At 35.9% G+C, this 27,659-nt stretch overlaps 1 protein-coding gene and 1 long non-coding RNA gene across 8 annotated transcripts in view; one reads left to right on the top strand and one right to left on the bottom strand.

The window, feature by feature from the left end:
• The window catches only part of LOC127550303 (uncharacterized), a 95,034-nt gene extending 89,491 nt beyond the window's left edge, over nt 1–5,543 (bottom strand). For all 3 annotated transcript variants that reach the window (XR_007950811.1, XR_007950812.1, XR_007950810.1), the window contains exon 1: nt 5,433–5,543. This is a non-coding gene — a long non-coding RNA (uncharacterized LOC127550303). The remainder of the gene's footprint in view (nt 1–5,432) is intronic.
• Nucleotides 227–26,451, top strand: CLK4 (CDC like kinase 4). Of its 5 annotated transcripts, none has more exons than XM_051979076.1 (13): nt 227–324; nt 13,099–13,259; nt 15,548–15,770; nt 16,948–17,038; nt 17,432–17,498; nt 18,673–18,789; nt 18,882–19,048; nt 19,135–19,229; nt 19,316–19,445; nt 20,591–20,673; nt 22,251–22,330; nt 25,743–25,833; nt 25,912–26,451. In XM_051979076.1, exons 2-13 carry the CDS (start codon nt 13,099–13,101, stop codon nt 26,050–26,052), a joined length of 1,446 nt encoding a protein of 481 aa, XP_051835036.1. In that variant the 5' UTR covers nt 227–324; the 3' UTR covers nt 26,053–26,451. The 5 variants fall into 5 exon arrangements, with proteins under 5 accessions (XP_051835036.1, XP_051835038.1, XP_051835035.1 ...); XM_051979075.1 differs by lacking the exon at nt 227–324 and adding an exon at nt 8,994–9,135; XM_051979078.1 differs by lacking the exons at nt 15,548–15,770; nt 16,948–17,038.
• The last annotated feature ends 1,208 nt before the right edge of the window (nt 26,452–27,659 follow it).

The raw sequence follows: 27,659 nt of genomic DNA, 5'->3' as shown, positions 1-27,659 counted from the left end.
GACTTAATACCTTCCCAGTTCTGAGATTCAGGAACAGAATCCTTCTTAGTTGTTATGTTATGTATTGATTGTAGTCAAGAAACATCCTAATAATGGATAGCAGTGATGCAGGGTATCTTCAGGTCTTTTTGTGACTCATTGCTCATTATCAAGTTAGACATATTGTGACATGTAATGATATAAGATGGTGGGAAGATAAATTGACCCATTGTCCTATTATCATGATGGACACTGATGTAGCTGTTGCCTCAGGAACTGGCAATTTGAAAGACACTCCTCTCACAGAAAGATGAATTCAGCATCGATTGCTAATGACTAAGGAATGTAAGTAATCATTAGCACTGGGATTCAGATTTATGGAAGTTCTAATGAAATGAAGAATAGTACCTAAAAATTGAAAAAAAAAACTAACACATTTGTCAGGGGCATTTGTATATTTTTGTTGACTTCTTTTCAGGTGATTTTTAGGATTTTAGTTACCAACTGGCTCGTGTTAAAGCCTGTTCATAAAGTTTAGTTCTCTTATTTGGAATTGTAAAGGAACTCATAAATTGGTGCTTGATGTGATCACTGATCACAATATAATATATAGAATGTGTTTCTTTGATAAATGTATTGTTGTGATAGATATTCATAATATGATAGGCTGGAAAAAGTTTGAACTTTGTTATCAAAGGAATTCTGTTTCCTTTTGTGTAAAGAAAGGCTGTTGCTGGAATGTTTAAGAAACCATAGGCTTTAGAGTTAAAAGAAACTTTTGAAAGAATCTTGTCCAGGGGTAGGGATGCAATTTTGTTTTGTTTCTGAAGTGAATAAAACGGATCCACAGAAAATGTATGTAAGCACTATATCCCTTCCTCAGAACTTTTATTGTCTTTTTGTGATCTCTCCTATTTGATATTATGTTCTTCATATTTTAGTCATATATTCACATTTTATCTCAATTAATATAAATACCTTAAATTCAGGGCCCTTGTCACTTGTTCTCTCTCTCTCTCTCTTTCTCTCTCTCTCTCTCCTCTCTCTGTTTCTCTCTCTTCCCTCCCCTCTTTCCCTCCCTTATCCTTCCTCCCTCCCTCTTTCTCCTCTCCTTCTCTCTCTCCTCTCCTTCCTCCCTCTCTGTTTCCTCCCTCCCTCCCTCTCTCCCTTTTTCTGTTTCCTCCCTTCCTCCCTCTCTCTGTCTCCTCCCTCCCTCTCTGTCTCTTCCCTTTCTCTCTCTCTTCTCCTTCCCTCTCTGTCTCCTCCCTCCCTCCTCTCTCCTTTTCCTCCCTCCCTCTCTCCTTTCCCTCCCTCCCTCTTTCTTTTCCCTCCCTCCCTCTTTCCTTTCCCTCCCTCTCTCTCTCCTTTCCCTCCCTCCCTCTTTCTCTCCTCCCTCTTTCCCTCTCCCTCCCTCTCTGTCTCCTCCCTCCCTCCCCTCCCTCTGTCTTCTCCCTGTCTCCCTCTCTCTCTTACCCCTCTCTCCCTTTCTCTCTCTCCTCCCCATCTCTCTCTCTCTTCTCCTTCCCTTCCTTCTTCCTTCTTTCTTTCCCTTCTCCCTCCCTCCCTTTCTTCCCCTCTCTTTCCCCCGTCTCTTTCCCTCTCCCTCCCCACCTCTCTGTCTCTCTCTCCCCTTTCTCTCCCCTCTCCTTTTTCCTCATTCAAGTCCAATATTGTATATTATACATTGTAGGATAGACAATTAATACATATTTGTGTCTGAAGAATGAAGGTTAGTATACTAAACAGTAATGTGCTTCTATATATAAAGAAATGCTAAATTTTGTGGTACTGACTATAAGGTTGATAGGAATTCAGAGAAGAGGGAAATTATAGTGAGGGTTGGAATAGTAAATTGGGGAGTTTCATGAAGGAAACTGGCCTTAAACTGTGTAATCTTGAAGAGTGGCAGTGGATTAGGCAGAACAGAGAAAGGGCTGTGTGGGCTGTGTGGGCTTTGGGAATTAGGAAGATGGGTCAGGAGAATTCTGTATCTGAACCTAGGTTTCTATGATCTATATTTCTCCTAAATTCCTTATTTTCACTTCCCAGAACAGAACTTTTTGGTGAGGCAAACATTTAAATTCATCTAATATCAGTCACTGGCAAGTTCCTATAGTGTCAGGCAAAATTAAGAAGGCTACAATAGGCAATGGCTATGATACTGTATATTCTATTCTTTAAGGCACCAGGCAAAATACCCAACTACCTTGCACTTTAAATCTTATTTCTTTTGCCCTTTATTTTTTCCTGCCTAATCTTTATTAGAAGCCAGAATCACTCCCCGTTAACTGGCACAGAGGGAAATTCTGATAAACAGGATGAATTTGATTGGAAGTGACATGATAAAGTAGGCAAAATATTGGACCAGGTCTAGGGAACCTGGCTTTCCCTTCCTATTTCTCTATCTTTCTCAATCTAATCACTCTATCACCAAAGTTTGAAACTTTGGCATCATTTCTGATTTCTTCCTCTCTTTTACCTCTCATCTACAACCAGTCACTAAGTTTATGGTCAGTCCTTCCTTTGAACAATATCCATTCATCCTTCTTTTTTGGTTTCTACTGCTATGACTCAGTTCTGACTTGAATCAGTTTATGTGAACTATTGTTATCGCCTTCTAACTAGTTTCTAGACTAATATAACTAGTTTTTCCTTCACTTTCTCCCATTCTTCTAGGCCAGGGCTTCTTAAATTTTTTCTAGTTGCAATCCCTTTTCACCCAAGAAATGTTTATCTACCTGGATAATACAGGTAAATAAAATAGGTATATAAATCAAACATTTATTGATAATAAATTACAATTTCACAATCTCCACATCAGTTTTGAGACTCCATATGAGATCATAACCCACAGTTTAAGAAGCTGGGCTCTGTCTATCCATGTGAAAAATAATGTTGGGATTTTTTTTTTTCCTTTATACTTTATACTTTCTAGCTACCACATCTACAACTGAGAGATGCTTGGGACTACTAGCTTTCTGTCTCTAACATTGTTATTAGTCTTTGCTTAGCATCTGGGGACTTCTAATTTCCCCATTGCTTCTTTTGGTCTTCCCACAAAAGACTCCTTCCTTTCCTGTCTAAAAATTCAGCCAAGGTAGAACTTGGATTTTTTAAAAAGTATTTTACTTAACAACTAAAGGGAAGAAGAAAAAATAAACTTAACCAGTACAAAATAATTAAATTATCTACGTGTAAAATTTAAACCTCTTTTTGATAATTTTTGATATTACAACATGATTGAAGAGCTGGATCAACTTCCTGGAGCTAATTAGCTTTTATTCTTAACTAATTCATTTCTGGCCTTAGTTTTCCAGGTGTGAGCAGTCATCTTGCTGCCTCTGAACCTAGACTATGCTCCCTACTCTTAACTTCAATCCCAAAACCTAGGTCCCTTTCAATTTCAGAGCTAGTTAACCTTTGGCCTGTCTCACTAACTTCTATCATTCTATCACCAGTGTACTTCATGTTAATCATTTGTGAGGCTAAGCCAGACTGACACTTGTTGCCTCCAATTAAACATCTCAGTGCACTGTGTACTTGCACATCTGAATAATCATATTATCTCAGAATTTGAATGCAGGGACCTTGTTCTGGGTTTGTGGGACTAATCCCAAGATTTGGAGAGATGATTAGGCTTTCCTTCCCCAACTTTTAGCAACACATGCTCTCAAACAGACTTAATGTGGTAAATGTTACCTCCATCCTATTAAAAGGTAAAGAAATCTAATGCAAAACTCTTCCAGTATTTGAGCATGGTAAATTAGGGTGGATGGAATGTGAAAACTACCAGGATCTCACTAGGGTACTTAAAATTGACAGACATACTCTTTCAGACCTATGTAGTTCCTATTCCTCTAACTAGCCTTCAGCATGCAAGTACAAGTAACCAGCATCCCTGAGGTTGCAGAAGGAACCTAATGTGATTGGAGGCTAGAATGATTTTGCTTTCTCTTGGAAAGAAAATGTCTGCTTCTGAGTTGGTTTATCATTAAATCTCTTTTCGCCTAAGGTCTTGAAGATTTGGGAGGGCTGATTGGCCAGAGCATACGTCAGTGAGTTCATAGACAGTCTTTTCTGAATTCATGATTGGTCTTTTGGACAATTTCAATCCTGGCACACAATCAAAACCTCCAGTGATTATTATCTGGGGACAGGAAGGAGTCTGTGGTAGTTATGTTTTCAAAATTAGGCTAAGTATGACAGACAACCAGTGCTTGAGCAGCAGCTGTTACCTCAAGATAGGCACACTACCCAATTCAAGTATTAGTAATTATCCTGAAAATGACATTGGAAAAAATCACATTTAGATTGGAGTTGAGATAGAAACCTTTAATATAACTTATAAGGAAAGGAAAAAAAAACCACTGTCAAACTTTTAGCATGCAAAACTATGAAGTTACAAGCTACCATGCTTCAAACAAAACCATTAACTTACAAGCAAAAAGGGAAGCAATAAGTCACATTTAAATATTTCTTCTGTTTAAATGAAAGTTGCACTTGCATGTACAACAATAATTATAACATATGTAATTAAGGAGGATAACAGCTTGCTTCATCTGGCTTCACTTTCTCCAGGTACAAATACTGCTGTGACATCACCGCCACTGTGGGGGTTGTTACAGTAGTAGAAATAAGGTACTAACTAATGAAGTTAGCTGGGACAGACCACAAATTCAATTGGAGCCCAAAAAAAGAATTTCCCTTATAATATTCCAGCTTCCATTATGAGTAATGGGAAATTCTCTATTGTCTAAGATAGTCCATTCCACTTGGAACAATTCAAAAGTATTAAGAAATAGATATTGAGCTGAAATCTGCCTCCTTACCATTTTTATCCATTACTTTTTCATGCTGCCCTCTGGAGCTAAGAACAAATATCATCTCTATTCCACATGATATTCTTCAAAATAATCAAAAACAGTTATATCCTCCATAAATCTTCTCTTTTCCAGGCTTTATAAACATCCCATCCTCTATTCATTCAATGAATCTTCCATTGGTATGGTCTTCAATCTATTCTTCACCTTTTGTAAAGGTGAAAGTGAAGATTGAAAGGACCTCTTTCAGTTTGTCAGTATATTTCTTACTCAAATCTAACTGTAATATTCAATTCAAGACTATCAACTTCATTTCAGACACAGGGCTTTTATTGATGAAGTCTTAATTTTCACTTTTTTGAGGCCATGTCCCAGTGGTGCTCCACAAAGAGAGTACTATTTGCAAAAGTCCCTAGATATTTTTCACATGAATTTATTATCTAATTTTGTTTTTCTTATGTTATAGTGGTAAAATTTGGATCCAAGTATAGGACTTTATATTTTTCTAATAATAATTTTCTTCTTAACCATTCAGCCCATTGGTCCATCCTGCCCAGATCTTTTTGGATTATCAGCACCCAATATATTACCTTTCCCTACTAACTTGATTTCATCTGCAAAAGAAAAGCATACCTGTCATGCGTACCAATGGTAAAAATTGTTGAATATCACAAGGCTAAAGGAAGATCCTTGAGGTACTCCATGGAGTCATGGCTCATCTCTCTTTTCTTCCCCACCCTCCCTGGAGAAGTGCTCACTCAAAAACCATTATGATTTCACAATGCATATATAGGACATATGCAATAACTACTGTACATAAAACTCTCAACAAAAGCATGAAGTTCGTTTCATCATCTTTGCACAGGAATAATTTGTCCCAAAACACTGCTTTCATCATTTGATTCCACTCAAAACTCTGTAAAGGGTCTTTATGTCAACAATAAGGGTTGCCAATCTCTTAAATGTTTAGTGCTTTGGGTTGTTGATTTTTTTTTTCCCTAAGGGCTGCTACGAGCAGGCTAAATCCTTGAGTTTTTAGCAAGGAAACAGATGAGTAGAATTCACAATTAACCAAGAAGAACAAGTCATTAAGGCATGATAAGTGGGAAGATTATGCCTTGGACTTCTGTGGGTTAACCCTAAAAAGGCTATATGCCATGGCATGGACTAACCCCAAAAAGCAGGCTAAACCTAAAAAGAATTTAGTACTGAAAAGAATTAGCAAATGAATTCAGTAGAATAGGTCTTTTATAAGAGAAATATTATCTTGGGGGTTTCACATCATAACTGCTTTCTGATTGGATACATTAACTGTGGAGTTTTGATGGTTTTGTCTATATAAAGAACTCAGCTAAGAATTCTACCAGAGGCAATCTCCACGGCTGAAATAAAGGTCCTCTTGAACACACAAAATAGAAAAGGTCCACTTATAATCCTATCTATAGGCTTTTGGATTGTTTACAGTAATTTAGACTCTCTAATAGAAAAGGTCCACTTATAATCCTATCTATAGGCTTTTGGATTGTTTACAGTAATTTAGACTCTCTATGCGTAACAAGCTACCTAGGACCTCATCATTTTTCTCCTCAAATAAATGGGATCAAAAATCTTTTGGGGGTGTGGGACATAGATATCTTTCTTCTGAAATTGCTTTCTGCTGAGATTGGGTAGTGGTGTTCATTTCTTAGAAAATGCACTCAAAGGATAATGAGCTTGAGAACCCACCCAGCTCAATGCAGTTAGGTGCTTAAGTCTCAGGTCAGTGTTGACTATCAATTGAAGATCAGCTGGAGCCTAAAGGAAGCACATCTAACTAGAAGGAAAAGGGGGTAAGGAAATAGTAGTCTTAAGGGATGCCCAGGTGGCCAAGGATACACATGCCAAAGTATTTAGACATTAGGGGGAAAGAATGAAGGGCCAAGGGGGTTTTCATTTGGCATGGGAACATTAGCAAAAGGTTGCCTTTACTCCAATTATACTTGAGAACTTAAAATTCTCCAAACCACACTGATATATCTAGTTACAGAGAAATAATAGGTCAAATCTTCATTTACCTGATTGTACAAGATAAAATGACTACTTATTTCCAGAGGGAAAGTTTTATGACTCAAACTGTTTTGGTTTTAGGGCTTAAAGCTTCAATGAATGTTAATGATTAAATCTAATCTCATTTTACAGATGTAGAAACTGAGGCCTAGAGAGGTTTCAGACTCTTCCATTTGACATTCAAAGCCTCATATAACTGGCATGTTACCACTTTACTTTTCCTATTACTTGTTTCTATGATCCTGGACAACTCCCTATCCTTGAACATGTTCTTCACTTTCATACTTCTCTAACTTTGCTGAGGCTGTCATTCCTTATACTTGGACCACTCTACCTCCTTATTTTGCCTGTTAAATTTCTACCCATCTTTTAAAGCTCAGCTCAAATGTTACCTCTTCCAACAAGTCTACTCTGATCCCTCTGGCACGTAATGTCCTTAGCTTTCCTCAAACCCTTCACAAAGCACTTTGATTTTTAGAACTTTCTGGTCACTTCCACAAATATTTATTAAGGACATATACCCTGTGTCTGGCATTGGGCTAGATGCTGCAGAATAAAGACAAAACTTTTGTACTTGATAAGTAAATGCAAAATATAAATAAGGAATGAAATAAGAAATTTGTAACAAAAATTAATTTATGACAAAATAAATAAGCACGAAAGAGAATTTATTATATGCGTATGTGAAGCTCTGTCTTCAAAAAGGCACAAATAGAAAAGTCAAGACAGTCCCTGTTCTCAAGGAACTCATTAACATTCAGCTGTAGGAAAGGTGGAAAAAAAGTCTATGGACCTTGGAGTGCAATTGCAACCATAACCTTATCATTTTCTGATACTGATCTATTTGACAGTGTCCAGACCTTTCTTTCTGGACCTTTCATAGTTATGACTGCTGAGGAAGGAAGTAAAGGCTGTGCAGGTTGTCACAGAGGATGCTCCCATGACAATCAATGCTTTTGCAGATTTGACTCATATTGAAACTGAACCTAATGGCCACTTCCTTCCAGAAGTGCCTCTAATATGAAAGGTCATCCTAGTGGATTCACCTCATTCACTAATTTATTTGCCATTCAATGCAATTAAACACATAGTATATACCAATTCCTATTTGGCAATCCCACCACTAATCCCAAACCGTTCCTGCTCTCAGAAAACTTCCATTCTATTGAAGGGATGCAGTACCAGTGAAGCTTAGAAACTTGGTTCTATCCGGAGTGAGGAATACTAATGATAATGATAACGATGATAACTAGGATTAATATATCATTTTAAGGTTTATAAAATGCTTTGAAAATATTATTCCACAATACTTATGGGAGATAGGTGCTATCCTCAGTTTACAAATGAGGAAAGTAAGGAAAACTTTTTTTTTAATGCCTTGCCTGGGATAATGTAGTTTGTAAGTATCTGAGGAATGGAACTCAGGTCTCTCAGATTCCAAGTCCAGCACTTTATTCTTTGCATCACATTCATGTGTTCCAGTAGCACTTTTGACATTCAATAGCTATGTAATCTTGGGCAAATAGTTTCCCTATCTGTAAAAGGACGGGGGTTGGACTAGATAATTTCTAAGTTCAAAATTCGTTATTCTAACAACTTTAGTTAAAATTTAATGTTAAAATTTTTTTTAATGTACAAATATAAGAAGCAGTGCCAAATTTTGTAGAATGGGGGAGCATTTGCAGCCTCCCGGGTGAAAGGGTCTCTCGGTCGTCTGTCTCCCCCACCAAAAAAGAACCTGCTGGCGCATGGCGTGGGGAGAGGGAGTGTGCTGACTACGCTGGCCGCCTCTGACACGTTCCTCACCCGCTCCAATCCGTCCCTCCGCAGGAGGTCCTGACTGGGATATTTGTGGAACCCTTTGGGGCTGGTGTCGGCCCCACCCCTGGGTGTGGCCAGAGTCTGCGGCTCTCTTCCCCGTCCCAAGTGTTTCCTGCCGGCTGTTTACTAGAGGAAAGAGGAGAGCGTAGGAGGGGCCAGAGGAACGGAGCTGATTCTCCCGTGCTCCGCGCTCGCTCCCGTGCCTTGGAACGCGCCCACGGTAGCCCCCGCCAGGCGCGTCCCCGCCGCGGAGCGCGGCCCCGCTCCGTCGCGTCGCTCGGCTAGAGGGCTCTGTCACGCAGGCGCGTTCGCGCGGCGTGGGCGGCGGCGGAGGCGTCCGCGGCTTCCTGGAGGGCCCGGGGAGATAGCGCGGCCGCCATTTTGTCTAGGGCTTGTAGCTGCGGCTCGGGACGGGGAGGCGGAGGCTGAGCTGTGTCGGTCGTCCGGAGGACCCTTGGGTTGCACCGAGGTAATTCCCGGGCCGGCGGGCGGGCAAGGGAAGGGTACCTCGGGCGAGCGACGGCTGGGTGCTCCAGGCCTTACGGGGACCCGGGGGGGGGGGGTGGTGGCCGGGACTGCCGCGCCGAGGGTTCCGGGGCCGGAGTGAGGGTGACGGGCCGGGACCCTACGGAGCTGCTTGGGCTCATGGGTGCAGCCACGAGCCACGTAAGTGACGGCCCACCCGACCCACGGCTGGCGGCGGTTGGGCCTGGGGGCTGCCCACTGAGACCCCTGAGCGGACGGGATTCCGGGCGGGCTTGCGACCTTGGAGGTCATCGGGCTCCCTGCTCCTTCCAAGTACAAACGGGGAGACTGAGGCTCAGTGAAGATGCGAGTTAACCGAGAGAACACGGGTGCTAAGTGTCAAAGTAGGATTCGAACCCAGATCCTCGGGCTCCGAGAAATAATGCAAGCACTCCTAGTCCCGTGCCAGGCGCGGCCGCGGTCGGATTGCAAGGCCTGGGTAGCCCAGGGATCGGAGCCCGCCGGTCGGAGTTCTGGGGGCGGTGAGTGGGTAGGGGGACGATTGAAAGTAGCGTTCCCACTCTAGCTGGCGCTGGTGGGGCTTACAGTGGGAGGGGCGGGGCTAGATCCTCCGATTGGGGTCCTTAGACTGGGGCAATCCTGCGAGCTTGAAATTGCTGTGTAACCCGTTCTCCCCCCCCAGGCTCCCTCCTTTCCCCACCCCCGTGTATGCTCCTGGCGTGGCAGCGCTCCAGCCCTGTGCGGGCTGCCCAGTGAACTGTGTTATTAAGGAAGCCTGACGCGATGGGTCCTAAAAAGTCACCTCGTCCCTGTTTGCTGCGTCTTAAGCATTTTCTTTTAATTGGGCTTCACGTGCGACCAGAGGTTTTCATTTTGTTTTTGTAAAAAGATCTCCAGAATTCCCAAAAATATGTGAGCTAGTAATAGATGATGTGCTTTTTTTTGGGGGGGGGGGACGTTGGTAATTGATACCCTGTGTTCTGAGGCCTTATCGCCATCGCCTATAACCTAAAAACACCTCAAGTCTCATCCAACTTAGTCGGTCTGTTATTTGCATGAATTTAATTGTTAGAACTTAGTATTGTGACAATGAACCAGACTTTCTAGTGGATTGGTGCAATGACTTCCTTAATGATGGGATCTTTGTTATCATCTTAAAAGTCAGCTGATTTAGGCAAGGCCAGACACCTAGTATTATTAGTTTGCTGCTCTGCAGAAATAAACTCTTGCATATAAATTTTTCTAATCCATCAGATGTAGTTTTCTAAGAAATCTAATTTATTAAATTATATGTGGGTGTTTAGGTTTACTTGATATGTCTGAAAATTTGAGAGTTGTTTATCTTTCCTAATTTTAATAATTAGAAATAATAAATAAAATTAAATAAATAGCATGGTGTAATACCCAGTCTGTCCTAAGGAAAGGCTCGAAGGCCTCAAACCTTCAAATGAAAAAGGCCTGAAAATTTGAAATAAAGCCTGAACACACTAAAGTCATACACTTTCTTAAAGAGTCAAGACTCTTTTTAGTTTATAAAGCAAAATTGTATTATGAATTTTATGTTTTCTATCTTCCCCACAATAGGTTAGAAGTAGTAAACTAAGAGACTTGGACTGTTAGACACAGGCAAGCAGCTGTAGATCTGCAATGCATTGAAACAGCACAAACAAATTTTAAATGAAGAAAATTATACAAATTTCCTTTGTAAAAAGGCAAGGAAATGTAAAAAAAGTTATTTTACAAAGGATTTCTGGCAGAAATTTGTTAAAATAAATATTAACTGTAGGCTTCTTTGAGAAATGAAGTTGGTTGCTTTAAAGATTGATAGTTGCCTTTTTAAAATTAAAAGTACATTTATTTTATAATGTAGCATTATTTGATTTCATGTCACAAGTATAGCTATAATTCATAAGCTCATTAAAAAAAAAAAAAAACCTCTTAGAATGTAATGGAAGAAGAGAAATACCTGTGCCATGGGATTTAGATCTGGAAGATTCCTTTAGGGATCATATAGTACCTCACATATGAGGTAAATCAGATTATCCATGATCCTGAGTGTCCGTAGGGCTCACACCCCAAGTCAAAAATGGAATTGTCTCAATTGAATGGTTTTTCTAAAGAATTTGGAATTAATTTCAGAACCTTGAATTTGTTTGCTCCTTGGCTTGGGTTAGTTAAAATTGATTTGATGAAAAGTTTGCATAATACCTTCCTAATTGGCTTCCTTCTCTTTCTGGTAAATAGTGAAACGTTTCCTTCCCTTTTTATGCAGATAATTTATAATCTAATGGCCTTTGGTTTCTGAGCATGCTTGGTTTAACCACATAAGAATTACATTATTTGTTATTTCGTTATCCTAGATTAATTCTAGTGAAGAGGAGAAAGTTGGTTTGAGCCTAAGGACTGAACTAAGGGGAAATTCGGCAGAATATAGTGAAGCAAATACAGTGTAGGGTTTACTTAATGCCTAAACTGCTAGGCTTTTTAAGAGACCAATATGTAAAAGACTTTGCTCTTTAGGTAATTATCCTTTATGAGATTAGGACTATGTAAGTATATGCAAAATATGTACAGAATTAATAGTAGGTAATGGAATAGGCAGATTCTAAAAATTAAGAGTAATCAGAAAATGCCTATGTAGAATGAAGAGTACTTACTTAATCTTAGTTTTGAAGGATTCTGAGGGGTGGCAACAAGGGAGTAGTGCATTGTGCGTTCTATACAAAAGCACAGAGATGGGATGAAAAATGTTTTATGAGTAATAGCAAGAAAGGCTAATTTTGCAGAAAAAATTACTGGAAAAGATCATAAAAAGTTGGAAAGATATGTTGGAGAAAAGCTGTGAAGATCTTTAAAGTGCTAGAGAAGTTGGCATTTGGATATAATGAGAGGACCATAGGAATTGATTAGATGAGTAAAAAATTAGATGAGACCTGTGACAAGAATATCAGTTTGAGATCTTTTTGAGAATAATAGATTAGAAAGGGGAAATACTTGAGATAGGAAAAACATTTAGGTCATTATAATTGTTCAGGGGAGAAATGATAAGGGTCTGAGTAGGATAATGCTGGCCTTTTGAGTAAATAGGAAACAGCTTGTAGAGCTGTGGCAGTGGAATCAACAAAACTTGGCACCTAATTGGGTGGTAGAATGTTTCATTTTGACAGAGATGGTGGGAGATAAATATATTCTCTCTCTGGTTGGATGTGGATAAGTATAATGGGCTGAAGCTTGAGTTGATGCACTGAGGTCGTTTGTCGAGGGATCAACATGGGGAAGGCAAGGGGAGTGAAGTCAGTCCAGGAGTGATGGTGTTTGAGGTCCCCTGCTTGAGGGCAGAAGCTTGGCAGTAAGGCACAAACTCCAGAAGTGAAAGAGAGTATATATTAATAGAGTATGGTCCAATTACTATTTAGCCTCACGTGCTTGGGACCTCAGTGCATCAACTCAAGCCTCAGCCCATTACAGATAAGATGTCTCAAATATAACATGAAGGGGTGATTAGGTGTTAATATTTTACAAAAATTTTTTGCAGAAAGATTTCTTAAACAGCTTTTTACCTTTTGGTCAGTCTTATAATACATATGTCCTTAAGGGATATTAAGGGCTTTAAATTCCCCCTATGTAAGAATGGTAAATAATTTCGTAATTTTTCTTATCATTTAATTATTTAATTTTAGCAGTCTTTTGAAATGAAATTCAAAATCACTTTAATCTGGATAGCATAATGGTAAATAATTGGAGGACAGAGGTAGCAACATTTGTTTGATACTGGTTTTCCCATAACAGCTAGCTGATAATTCGAGGAAGTAAAAGCATCATGTTGAAAAGTGTTTATACTTATGAAATGTAATAATATTTATTCTCCTTTTTGCTAAGTGTGATCATTTAAATCTAAAATGTAACCTTTATCCCTCCTTTCCCCTTTTCTGTGTTTTGTTTACAGATGCGGCATTCAAAACGAACTCACTGTCCTGATTGGGATGGTAGAGAAAGCTGGGGTCATGAAAGCTACAGTAGCAGTCACAAACGCAAGAAAAGGTCCCACAGTAGTACACAAGAGAACAGGCACTGTAAACCACATCTACAGTTTAAAGAAGCAGATTGGTAAATGATTTGAATTAATAAAGTTGTGATACTTGTTTAATATAAATTGCAGTTTTTCAGCTTTTAACTTTTCAGTTTATTATCAAAAATATTTATTGAACATATGTTGATCTGTGTAAGGCATTTGTGCCAAATGCTGTGGAGTAATTCCAAGAAGTAAAATAAAATAAAGCATGCATAAAAAGATAGCTAAATAGTGTAAAGCAATGTTTATAAGTGTTAAATGAGTAGTACAGATAAGTGCTAGAAAAGGATGATAAGAATAGGAAGAGGAAGCTTTGTGGAAGGAAATTGAAATTGAAGTGGTAGAATAGAATGGAGAGAATGGATTCCATAGTGTTTAGAATTATTGAATGATCATGATCCAAATGTTCTTTTAAGGTTTAACTCACCACTGAAGGCTGTGTGTGGGAAGGGTTCCCTCATCTCTCCAACCCCATTCCTCAAATTACCTTGTATTTTACCTATCTCTGAATATGCTAGGCTTGAGGGTAGGGATTATGTTCTGTTTTTTGTGTCTAGTGCATTACTTGGTGCCTTCCATATTTATTGAATGAAAGATATAAGCAAACCTCTCTGAGAATATGTAAGCCAATGATTTAGGAAAAAAATAAAATAGAGAGGCATGGCCTGTATTGGATTTAGAACTGACCTCTAAATCAGAAAAACTTTCTAATTTGTATTGGCTTTATGACCCTGGGCAAGTCACTTAATCTTCAAGAAATTTTAACTTTTAAAGCTGGTGCTAATTTGCATTGATAGAAAAGGAAGTTCCTTCAGAGAACATTTTTTATTAAAAATAAGTGAACTCACTAGGCATGTGTGTGTTGGGGGGAGGGTATGTATACACATATATGCATATTTGGTTTTTTACAAAATTTCAAAAGTCTTAAAACTTATTTTATGTCATCCTTACTGATATGTAGAATTTTGGCAATGAGTTAGTCAAATGAGATTTTCTCAACAAATATTTTGAGGATTAATTCTTAAATAATTAAGCATCAGTTTTTCAAGGGTCGATGTTTAATTCTGTCTTCAGAGATTACTTTTTCTCATATCTATTTTGTTTTGCTTTGAATGGGGAGAGCCTTTGGGGAATTAGAGGTAGTCTTTTGAATTAGCCAGTAGGGGTTACTATAGAGCAATATGATTTTTTTCTCTTTTCTCTTAAGCAGACTTGCGTTATAGAACATTGAGCCTGTTCTCTTAGGCTTGTTCCAAGAAACTGCAAACTATGGTTCATAAGGCTTACCTTTGTAATGGAATTTTAAATAGTAATGATAGCTAAATTTATATAGACCTTTATTTAAAGGTTTATAAAATCTTTTTCTTACAACTATGTAAAGTATTAATCCACATTTTGTTAAAGAAGAAACTGAAGATCAGAGAGATGAAGTACCTTGTGTACCACTAGTTAGTGTCTAATTTAGGAATTGAACCCAGGTCTTAAAATTCCATGTCCAGTTCTCTTTTTTCCGTATGTCATTCTAACTTGTGTATTATGTTGGATTCCAGTGCTAATGCTGCTTTGGTGTTCCTCCATCAGACTAATGACTAATAAATGAAAAATAGTCTCTAGTGTAAAAGTTTGAACAATGGGAGAGTCTTTTGGGATTCTTAATTATTGTTGATTGCAGAATTCTCCTATATGTTCCATTGAACATGTTTATATTTGTATATGTAAAAGGGATGAGATTAAATGCATTCCAAAATTAAGCATTTCATATTTAGATTAGTTTACATCTAGCCTAATAATTTTTTCACAGTGCCACTAACAGAAAAGTTTTTTTGTGGTACTTGATTTTAATGATATGCTTTGTGCAGTTTTTAAGTGTTTTTAGTAACTTAACCCTAATATTTCTCTTTAATGAATGGTTAATAATCCCACAGTTTAAAAAGGACTATTAGCTATAGAACAGATTACTCTTTAATCTGCTTTAGCCGTGTTTTTTCCTTTTATTATGGGATCTGAAATTATGTAATATAGTTGTCCAGATTTAAAATAAATTTGTTTCTTCCTTGTGAAATGTAAGACAATAAAAAATCCACAAGTATTTGTGAAACTCAAGCATGTTTTTCGTTTAATAATCTGGCTGTGATTTAGAAACATTGTTTTCTTTAGCAATTACCTTTGGGAGAAATGTAAACTTAAATTAATTTGCTAGTTCTTCCCTTGGCAAAGAAAGTAGCTTTGTGACGCCAGAAGCTCTTGGTATAACTTCTTATGTTAGAACTGCTGTATGTAAAAGCAAAAGAATGATTAGCATGTACTTTAAATGTGTTTTCAGTCATTATTTGGAAGTAAGATCCTTAAATGAGAGAGATTATCGTGAGCGGAGATATGTTGATGAATACAGAAATGACTACTGTGAAGGATATGATCATAGACATTATCATAGAGACTATGAAAGCAGTTATCACAACCACTGCAGTAAATCTTCAGGCCGAAGCAGGAGAAGTAGTCCAAAAAGGAAGCGTAATAGACATTGTTCAAGCCATCAATCACATTCGGTATGATTGATTTTTTTTTTTTTTTATTTTGGCTAGATTCTTGTAAGAGCTCTTTATGAGCACCAGAGTTTGGGAAAGCTTCATTATATATGTAATTTTTAATTGAAAATATGTTACAGCTGTATTTATACATTATATGGATCCCTAAATGAAATTTTCTGTTTTTATTTCCATTAAGTTATCCCTATTAACTAACACTCATTTATCTGCACTTGTTCATTTTCAACAGGCCAAATCTTAGGTTTGGTATAGTTGAATTTCCACTTATTTTCAACTAATGCCAGAAGATATTTCAGTTTTGTATTTATCATGTAATCGTCAGCATAAACTGTATTATAATCAAGTAAAGTACCCTTCTTTCCTATAAATCTGAAACCTTCATAGAACTCAAAAGTGAAAGACATGCATTTGTTTCCTGAAATTTCAGAAAGAAATGTGAAAAACTGCACTGGTGGATAACTAAAACCTGTTAATGTGAAGATACATAGTTCCACAGAACAGTGCTTCAGTATCTGCAGCTGGTCTAATTGAGTTTCTGAAAATGGGTGCTGATTGTGTAATTTGTGATCTGAAAGTGTTGCCTACTTTTAACATCTTCAACTATTTCACATGTCAATTTTAAATTTATTTTCTTCCCAACTGGTATTCAGTAGCACAGCATAATTATTACGTTGAACGTTGCAATTAAATAGCTTTTATTTTTTCCCCTTTTATTTTATTGATATGTTTTAAAATATTGCTTGATAAGAGCTATTTTCAAATAATCTTGGCATTTTAAAATTTTTTGACAACTAAAGAACTCAACTCTCAACACATAAGCTTTTAAATAAACCTGGTAGCAAGAGATTAGTAAATCATGACGTTGCATTCTTTAAATTTCAGACTTCAGTTATATCAGTGTTTAAAGAAACAATTGTGTTGTTTTTTTTTCTATTGCCACTTGAAGTATCTTATCTGAAAATCTGTTCCTTGCCATGTTTTTCTTCTGTAACATAAACTGTGCCCTGTGAATTTCTGGGGACTGAATTTGAAATTGCTCCTGCCAACTGTTCGTGGCCTGGTGCGTATCTGAATGCCTGAATATCTCCCCGCTGAATGAATTGCGTATTCTGCCCTGAATTCACTCTGATATATTGATTGGCTGGACGATCTTGGTGCTGCCCACTTGCCGTTCCAGAAGAGTCACCGAAGGAAAAGATCCAGGAGTATAGAGGATGATGAGGAGGGTCACCTGATCTGTCAAAGTGGAGACGTACTAAGAGCAAGATGTATAGAATATTTTTCAACACTTTTTTAACTTTGCAGACAGAATAATCTGTTAAGAATAGTATGTCAGCGGGGGGCTAAAAAAACTCTTCATTGCTTTTTTGTTTTGTTTTTTGTGGGTTTGTTTGTTTTGCATTTCTTCTTTTCTGTAGAATTTAAATATTCCTATTCTAAAGTTTCAAAATAGATGATGGAATTTGAGCTTAGAGCAAGAAAGATAGTTGTATCTAATTGTTTTTGTAGCAGCTGACAAAATAACTTATTTGAGTGCTGAGATCTTAGTTATACATTAATAGTGACATTTGAAAATAATCTATACTGATAGCATTTATTGTTTGAATAAATTGATAATCAGTTGCTCTGAAACTTAAAGCCTTGTTTTTTCTTTACTTTAGATGAAATTGTTGCTACTTTGGGTGAAGGAGCTTTTGGCAAAGTAGTAGAGTGCATTGATCGTGACATGTAAGTTTTTCATTTATTTTTAAGCATTTGTATGAAAACCAGGGACCATTATTTTAAATGGGAACAATTATTTACTTGTGAGAGTGATAATTGGGGTTGTTGCTCTTTTTGTTTCCTGGGGATACCAAATAAAATAAATAAAAGCTTTTTGCTAATGGTTTTGTTGGTTGAATAGATCTGATTGTGACTAGATATACTGAAGCAGATGGGATTCTATGAAATTAAAAACAGGTTTCCAAATCACTGCCAATTTGGGGATAAGTGTTTTCTTGTCTTTAGTATCCTTATTCTAAGAGAAGTGTAGAACTATTTCACTGCCTATTCTTGGATCCGTTTGGTATTTGGCAGGGAGGTGAGAAGTGTTGGGTGACCAGTTATGTGTTGGGGGAGGAGGGAGTGAAAGATATTTATGTAGATTGCAAATACTATGCCAAGCTAAATTTTTAGTTTACCTTTTTTTGATTTTTATCTTTCGCCATTATAGGAAATTTTAAGTATTTCAAAAATTGCTAATTATGAAATTTATTAAATATCAAAATGACTCACATAAGCCAGCTAGCTTTTGGAGAATGGATTTATATAGTGTTGTACCTCAGACCTCAAGCATCTGTGATTTTGTTGGTAAATGCAAATTGTAACCCCTAATTTGGTGGTCTTATATACTTCATGCTCTTCTCTCTCCCTAAAAATGTAATCACCCTACAACCAAATTAGTGATGATCTTCAACAAATTTAGGTAGTCTGTTTCTTGGTTCATGATTGGGGTCTTTTCAGCTTAATTTAGAGTTCACCAAAACTTGGATTCTACTGGTAGAATGAGTGTTCTCCAGACCATGATGAAGTATTGGAGTAGGATTTCAGTGGAGAAATACTTTTAAGTGAGGGAAATGGGTTGCTATGAAAATTCACAAGAATAATTGAAGTAGCAAATATTTGTCAGGTTTTAAAATATATTACCTTCCTGCCAGCTTAGTTTTCTTTCTTTCTTTTTTTTTTTTTTAAGTAAATATGTCAGCATAAATTTCCCTTACATCTTCGATTATTAAAAAATAAAAAAATAAAATTTTAAAGTGAAGCTTTGGATTGCTAGTGCCAGCTGTGTTATAGTGGTCACTATAGCTTGATTGTTAAATAGAACTTAATAAACAAATGAATATTTGGTTTTTGTTTTTAGGGATGATACACATGTTGCAGTGAAAATTGTAAAAAATGTTGGTAGATACCGCGAAGCTGCCCGTTCAGAAATACAAGTATTGGAGCATTTAAACAGTACTGATCCCAATAGTGTGTTGTAAGTAGGCATTTGAAATATGAATTGTCGTGCTTTATGGAGGAAGCTGATCCTGTGATCTAAAAATTCTTTATTTTGCTATGTGTTTTCAGCCGATGTGTCCAAATGCTGGAATGGTTTGATCATCATGGTCATGTTTGCATTGTGTTTGAACTGCTGGGACTCAGTACTTATGATTTTATTAAAGAAAATAGTTTTTTGCCATTTCAACTTGACCATATCAGGCAGATGGCTTATCAGATCTGTCAGTCCATAAATTGTAAGTATGTTTAATATTAATTTTCTGAAACTTGAAGACAAAATTAAAGAATAAAAATTAATGAACATCTTTCTGTTTTCTTGCAGTTTTGCATCATAATAAGTTAACTCATACAGATCTGAAACCTGAAAATATTTTGTTTGTTAAGTCTGACTATGTGGTCAAGTACAACTCTAAAATGGTATGTTGCTTTTTTATGAATATGGTATGATGTTTTTAACTTTTCTTAACCTCTTTCATGTACAGTTAACTTGTTGTCTCTTTCAGAAACGTGATGAACGCACATTGAAAAATACAGATATCAAAGTTGTTGACTTTGGAAGTGCAACATATGATGATGAACATCACAGCACTTTAGTATCTACACGACACTACAGAGCTCCAGAAGTCATTTTAGGTTAGTAGACATTGGGAGTCTTAATTTCATTATGATTGATTAGTTTGCTGTTATATGTAGATATAGGAAAAATTCTTAAGTACTTATATAAACTGTGAACATGCTGTTGATATTTGGTATATATGCATCTATATTTTAGGGTGAGTGTGAAGTAAAGTATGATCCATGTTAACAGTTTAAGTAGCAAATGATTATATTTCAAGAATATATACCTACCTGGTTTATGGACTTAGTAGAACTGTACTCTCTTTTTGGTCAATGAGTGACATTATCAGATAAATAAGTTTCAGAAAATTCTTGTTTAGAAGTATTACTTTCTATAATGTTACCCAGAACATAAGATTGCCACTTCATAAGGACTCCTTGTAAACTGTGAAGCTTGATTTCCTTGATTTACAGGGTATCAGCCTGTGTGACACACATTCCTTTTTTCTTTTCTCATCCCTTCAGGTAGTTATTAAACAAAAAAAAGTTGGGGATTCATGGCTTATATGAAAACCATCCTTTTTATTTTCAGTGTTTTCTCAGTTTTCATATTTGCTTTTGCTCTTTTATCAGAGCTTTTTTTTTTTTTTTTTTTCCCTTAATAGTGTTTTGCAGTGGGTCTACTTTGAAGGAGTAGTAGAAATAGTACTCAGTTGGCTATCAAGAAACCAGACTTACAGATCTGAATCTCTGTAAATTTGGTTAAATCACATATCCATTTTGTACGTGTTTCATCCTCTATAAAATGGGAAAGTTGGAACTGAATAATGTCTTAAAGTCCTTTCTAGCTCTAAAATTCTGACATTACAAGCCATGTCTTTTACGTTTTATAATCATTGATTCTGACTTATTCGTATTGTTGATAGTCATTTTAATTTGTGTTTAAAAATCTATTTTATAAAAGAAAGAGCTTTTTTTTCCTTTAAGAACCAAAATAATTTGTGCAGTTAGCTGAATTTTATTCTAGCAAAACATAGATTTGGGAAAGCTAGGTTGTGATTATTCTGTTAGATTGTCATTGACATTAATAACCATTGATGAATCTATGCATTTATACACACATATATGCACTTTAATTATGCAGCAGATGAACTTGGATTATAAATGTTGGTTTTGAAAAAAATGTTTAAAAAATAAAGTAACTTTCTTTTTTATACTAGCTCTGGGATGGTCTCAGCCCTGTGATGTTTGGAGCATAGGCTGCATTCTTATTGAATATTATCTTGGTTTCACAGTATTTCAAGTAAGTATTTAATACAGAGAATATAATTTATTAAATAAATGTTGATAGAAAGGCAAAAGTTATATATTAGGTGACATTTAAAACACTTTATGGTCCTTTTGCAAAGCACTCTTTGTTACACACTCATTTCATTCCACAACACATCTATGCGGTAAGTACATAAAATTATAGTATTACATACTAGATTAGTAGTTAGTAATTTCATATAGTTTTTATGCTTGATCCTTTGGGAATCCTGTGGTTTATTTCACAAAGGGAACTTCTGTCTACCAGCTTTACTTGGCAGATCATCAATACTTTATAATCTTGGAATTATATAGGGAATGAAGAAATTAAATGGCTTGCCCGTAATCATGTGTTGGTCTGTATCAACAGCAGCACTCTAACCCTACTTTAAGAGCTGACCAAATTGCCTTTTTAATTTAATCCATGTAAAATGGTTACCATTTCCTTCTTATAACACAATATTCAAACAATTATATGTCATGTTTAAAGTTGAAAAAAATTAATTTCCATATGCTTTTGGTTAAAAAAAAATCTTCTGAATTTATATAGACCTTAATCTGGTTAGAGTATTAGACTTGGAGTCTAGTTTTGATTGCATCTGACCTTGAACAAGGTGCTTAAAACCTCAATTAAAGGAGGGGGTGTGATCATTGGTGGCTAATATTTGAGTACTTACCTAGGTATTATTATACAAGGTCTTTCTCCAACTTGCTTCTTCAATAGGGACCATGCAACAAAATATTGGAAAGAGTTTTTTTTAAATGTATAGGAGAAAAATGGTCTCAAGATACAAATAGATTGAAAGCAAAATCTACTTAATCGTGGTTCTTTTTAAAACCAGTTTTAAGAGTGCATGGGGGGAAAATAATGCATAATTAGCCTGGAGCCAGATCTTTTAGCTTTAAATGCCAGTCAGCCAAGGTGTATTTTATCCTGGAGGTATTAGAACCTCTTTATCTTCCTTGAGCCAAGAGAGTGATTTAATCACATCTGAGTTTTAAGAATATTGGTCTGACAGCTGTGTGGTGGAGGGGACAAATAGACTAATCAGAAAGATATTGTAGTTGTTCATGTCTAACAGTGATGAGGGGCTAAGCCAACCTATTTGCTAACATTCTGAGTGATTAGAAATGATTATCTACATTTCATTTCTGATTTCAGAAATTTAAAAAAATTGTAATTCTGCTGTGAATGACTTAACTTGTGACAGTATAATTGATTTTAATATCTTTTTAAAAAATAATTTTAAAAGTCCGTACTTTCTATTGCCACTAGGCTTTGATTCTCTACTTCAGAATTACTAAATGATAAGAGAGAGTTAAGAGTCTTTGTGTGTGTGTGTGTGTGGGGGGGTGTGTGTGTGTGGGGGGGTGTGTGTGTGAGTGGGTGTAGTAAGAACCAAACAGTGTGGCTCATAGAAAAGAATTACATGATTTTGAATTTTTGGGTTGCAGCTAACTCAGCCCTCTATCTAACATTGGATATTTTCTGTAAATTTAGTAATGGCTATTTTAGTGTATGTGTATAACCAGAAGTAGGATAACTTTTATTTTTTTTTCTTTTGTTTTTAGACACATGATAGTAAAGAACACTTAGCAATGATGGAACGGATATTAGGACCTATACCAACACACATGATCCAGAAAACAAGGTAAATATTATTCACAAGTGGCACTCTTATTGGGTACATAAAGTAGTAGTAGATTTAGAGATAAGATTGTTTTGTTAAGAGTAGGATCTAGTGTCAGATTGAGAGCTCTCTTTAGTATGGTTTCAGTGCCAAACATTGGAAAAGGATGAAAGAGGAGTTGTGTACCTACAAAGGTGCAGTAGTAGGAAATGGAATGCTACCTGTGGGAATTGGCAGGCAGGCTCATTTCCTCTGTTTCCATCCAAGAAAAGTAATGTCCTTGGGTAGAAATAGATTGCTTTTCTTCTTTATCTGTGATAAGCTTTGGTTCTGGCATAGACCTCTTTCCAGTGGTAGACTCTGAAAATTGCTATGACTAAAAATTAAGTCAGTTAACCTGGACCAACCTGGTGATGTTTCACTCTTAATTAGTGAGGCTAAGAGATGATGTATGATTTATTGCCTGATCTTTCTGAAAAACCTTTCCACTTTGATATTGGACCTATTAGAACATGTGTTATGCTGTCATAGGCTTTTAGGACTCCATGGTTATTTACTTATATAATAAAATATTGGAGCAATAAGACTTTTACTCAGGAATAGACCCTGGGTATCTTTAGCAATTAAGTTTCTGAGCTATTAGTTTGAAAATAGCTTAAGCTGGTAATTTGGTGCCAAATTCTCAAGAAATCTGTGTTCCCCTTGGGCTCCGCCCCACCTGCACCCTCCTCTACCCCCTCCCTCCCTTAGGTATAGTGTGGACTGTGTTCTTTCTTAATTACTTTTTAGAGTTACTTTCCTATTTAGGGTCTTGCAGAAAAATAATTAGTATAGAGGGTTACAAGACCCAGGCCTGTTTCTTAAATGGAATGTTTTAAAATGATGATGTAGATTGACAACAAATTCTGGATTTTTATGCTATATCTCATGGAACTTAGGAAAATACTTGGATTTTTATGTAATTTATTTTGCTAATTAGTATCAGACCTATAACCCAGAGCAATGGATTGTATTAGATAAATAAATGGTAAGCAGTAGGCTTTTTTCCCCACAGCTGTTTTTTTCTTTTTTCCCAAAAAAATTTCATTAATTTGCGCAATGCTACCCAATCCCTTTATGTTTTAAATCTAATTTGAGCAAAATGAATTGAGGGAAAGCATATGTGCAAAATACCTTACTGTTTCCCATTTTTGGTTCTTGGATGGAATTGTGTGATTGTAAAAGCAGGAGGAGGCCAAGGCTGGAAGTTGAAGAAATATCTGTGGAAAAGAGTAAAGATAGTTACAAGAAGGGAAATTGAGTAGTAAGAAAGATGATTATTTCTGTGTAGATCTGGGCTACAGGGCAAGAAAGCAGATGCACACAAAAGTGAATATGTTAAATTCACTTAAATATTTAATTAAATTGCTCCCTGTTATGCCAAGTACTGTGCTAAGTGTTAGGAGAGAGAAAAGTTTTAAGACTGCCTTGAACTTAAATTTGGAGGATATAATGCTTACACAAATCATCAGTTATTCACAGATACATTAGAAAAGTGCAAAAGAAAGTACTTGCTTATGTGAGAAATGGGGAAAGTTACTAGTAACAAGAGTAGTGATGAAGAAAGATTATATGGAAGGAGGAAGGTGGCCTTTGATTTAGATTTTTGAGAAAAGGCCTTTAATGTTTAAAAGAACCTCTACTTTATTAGCATTAGCAGTTCTCATTATTGCCACCTAAACTATTAGAATAACTTTCTAACTGGTCTTCATTTCTCCCATTATACCGCTTCCACACCAAACTTATCCATGCAATTTTCATGTCACTTCTGCTCAGAATATTCTCATTGTTTGATCAAAAAAGTTTACATTCTTGTTGGGTATTTATGATTCCCCATTATCACCTTACCTTTTCAGCCTCATCACTTTGGGAATGTTTAGTTGGAGGTGTTTGTGGGATAGGTAGGTGAATTGTCCTTTGGGAAGACACCTGGGTCTGGAGCTGAGAAGAGATCAGGACTAAAGGTCTAGAGTTAGGAGTTAACTACACAGAGAATGGGCAATGATCGAAATTTCCTAGAAACTATGGAGAAAAGAAAGCCAGGAGTATTAATTTTAATTGGGAAGATGAAAATAATAGGAATAGTTAGGAGAACCAGGGAAAAGTGCTATTTGAAACCAAGAGAATGTTCAACAGGGTTAAATGCAATCAAGTTGGAATGAAGAAAACCTGGAGAACAATTTATACAATAATAATTGTACTATAAGGACAATCAACTCTTAAAGACTTAGCAACCCTGGTCAACACAATAACCAACCACAGTTCTCATGATGAAATATAACACAACTACAGGTAGTTAATGAACTCCAGAGTTCAGATTGAGACAGATGTTCTTTGAGGGGGGAAGTATTAGGGATTTGGGGGGGATGACAGGGACCATAGCTAACATGGAGATTTATTTTGCATGGTTATACATATTTGTAATGAGGTTTTGTTTTTCTTAACCTCAAAAAGTAAAAGTGGGAATTGAAAATAAAATTGGGCAAAAAAATGCTGTGAAGATAGATGTTAAGGAATATGAAGACAGAAGTAGGGTAGAGGTCTTTGGAATTCACTTTTAGCTTTAGTTCTTCATCCTTGATTCTCTCCAACTATTATTTTATGATTTAGTGACTAAGAATGCTCTTTGAGAAAAGCTCAATAGAGTGACAGAAGCAAAAATAAGATTTCTGTGGTTTGAATAACTGGGTAATAAAGAAGTAGGAGGCATCAGGTGTAGATAGTCTTTTGAGATATTGAGAATTTAAAGGGAAGGGAGAGAACAGGGTGTGAAGCAGAAAAAAATTGAAGAATTATATTTTATAATGTTGAAAGACTTAATTAAGTGTATCAGCTTTGGTAGATTGGAGATGTATGGTGGGTTAAGAGTGGTTGTGGTATTGCTGGTAATTCTTAAAGTAAGGTCTTATCCTAAAGAGGAAACCATAGGGTTAAAAGTGAGTATAATCTTAGTGAGTAACAAGTATACATTGTTAATTCTTTGACCTCAAAGAAAGGATAAGTAGTAATACTTAAAAAGTTTATATAAACTCAGGAATGGCTGATGTGGAATTAACAGTGCTGAATTTCTATACCATTAATATTTAATAATGGTGTAGATCTAAAATCTTTGGTCCAAGGATTGTAGGCACTTGAGCTCTTGTGCTAGTGATAGATTGTAATTGCATCTTGTAGGGTTATGTGTATAGGTCTGTGTATTTATATTCATACTACCCAAATTAAAACTTTAAAATTAAGTTTACTTATAGGGTTATGGTGAACTGAAAATGTTTTTTATAATGGAGTGAGCTTTTCATAAAGGCATGTTTCTACATAGTTATCAGAATGAAAATTTTTATTGTTTTTTATGATCCATAAATTATTTTTGGTAAAAATCTGAACTTTTTTCTTTTAGGAAACGCAAATATTTTCACCACAATCAGTTGGATTGGGACGAACATAGTTCTGCTGGTAGATATGTTAGGAGACGTTGCAAACCATTAAAGGTAAAATAGAGAAACATTTTTTATTCTTTGACTCCTTAAGCTTATCCTTCTCTTAAACGTATATATTTTTTCTTTCAGGAGTTCATGCTTTGTCATGATGCAGAACATGAAAATTTATTTGACCTGGTTCGAAGGATGTTAGAGTATGATCCAGCTAAAAGAATTACTTTGGATGAAGCATTACAACATCCTTTCTTTGACTTATTAAAAAAGAAATAAAATGTACAATCAGTGGTCTTACTATATAACTTCTCTAGAGGAGATTACATAAGACTGTGTCAGTCAACTAAACATTCTAATATTTTTGTAAACATTAAATTATTTTGTACAGCTTAAGTATGTAAATACTGTATGTTTTATATCAATGCCATATTTATCTTGTTAAGCAAGTATGGTCTTGATAACGAATGTTAATGTAAAAAAAATTAAAGTTGATTTTCATTTTTTTAAAAAATTAGTTACCATTTTTAGAGGGCTTTGGCATGGTAACATTTGTCCAGTGTAAATGTTGATCTAGTTTTCTCTGTAAATGGAGTTTGACTTTTTCAGGTGATGTTTCTGAGCCAAAGGGTGACTCTTGACTACTTTATTTTTAAAATGAATATTCTTTATCAAAAATTTGGATTCTGAACTTTTTTTTTAAAACCTTTAAAACTTTTCTATAATTATTAAGTAAATAAGTATTGCTTTTATGTACCTAAATAGATTTTTGCAATTTAATATGCCAATGGTTTCTAATTCTTAGGGAATATTTTCCTTTATATAGTTAGGACATGTTTACAGTTGACATTTTATTAAGTTGTAATTTTTATTTCTGGTAAAACATTGGCCATGGTGAAATTCTTGCAGGAAGTAGGAAGAGCTTCCAATTTTTTCACTATTCATTTTACCGGGGAAGAGAAGAGTGTGTGTGAGGAGGGAGGGGGAAGGGAAGGGATGGATTGAGAGAGAGAGAGAGAGAGAATGTGTGCATGTGTGTATGTGTTATGTGTACGTGCGCGTGCACATAAGCCCTACCTATATAACATGGTAATTTATTTACCCCTTTGTTAGGGTACAAAAATGGAGATAGATGAAAATATAGATAATTTTCGCACTTTTCAGTTGGACTTCCAGAAGAAATCTTAATGTATAAAACATTGTACCACACACTTGTGCCAACAGGGAAAGAATTTCCATTAGAAATATGTAAAGTGTAGTGCGCACAGGGATAAAAGATTCTGGTATTCAGCTAAGTAATTTCTTTGTAGTCTTGATATTTTCACTTCTGTCTTCATGTCTGTAAAATGAAAGACCATAAATACCTCAGGAGCTTATTTTTTTGACCAGGATATTACTAAATAGCTAATGTTAAATAAAATAAGATATACTAAAACTTTCTGAAAATTAAATGTCCTAATTAGAAACATTTAACAATAGGCACCCCAATAAAATTTAGAGTTGAAATGATTGTTAGATATTTTGTTAAAGATAAAATTTGATGTGTTTAAGGGCCACTAAAATCTTAAATCAATTGGATGTCCTTGGTTGATCAAATATATTTAACATACACACATGCATATAAATTATTTCATCTAAAAGGAATTTGTTTTAGGAAAGCATAAAAACTTTTATAATTGCCCTTTTAGAAACAAGTTTGTTTTTTTGGTTGGGTGATTTTTGTGTGTGTGTGTGTGTGCGCGCACGCAACTTATACTTAAATGCTTTGCTAAATTTTGAAAGTTCTATATTGACATTAAAACTGAATTTTTTTCATATCTCCTTATATATTTCAATAAACTTTAGATGTATGCTATGTGAAGTTTTTTAGAATAAGAAATAGTAAA

This window comes from Antechinus flavipes, chromosome 2, assembly GCF_016432865.1.
Source record: "Antechinus flavipes isolate AdamAnt ecotype Samford, QLD, Australia chromosome 2, AdamAnt_v2, whole genome shotgun sequence".
NCBI lineage: Eukaryota > Metazoa > Chordata > Mammalia > Dasyuromorphia > Dasyuridae > Antechinus > Antechinus flavipes.
Note: the sequence above shows the minus strand (reverse complement) of the source record. Positions and strands in the feature narration are given on the sequence as shown.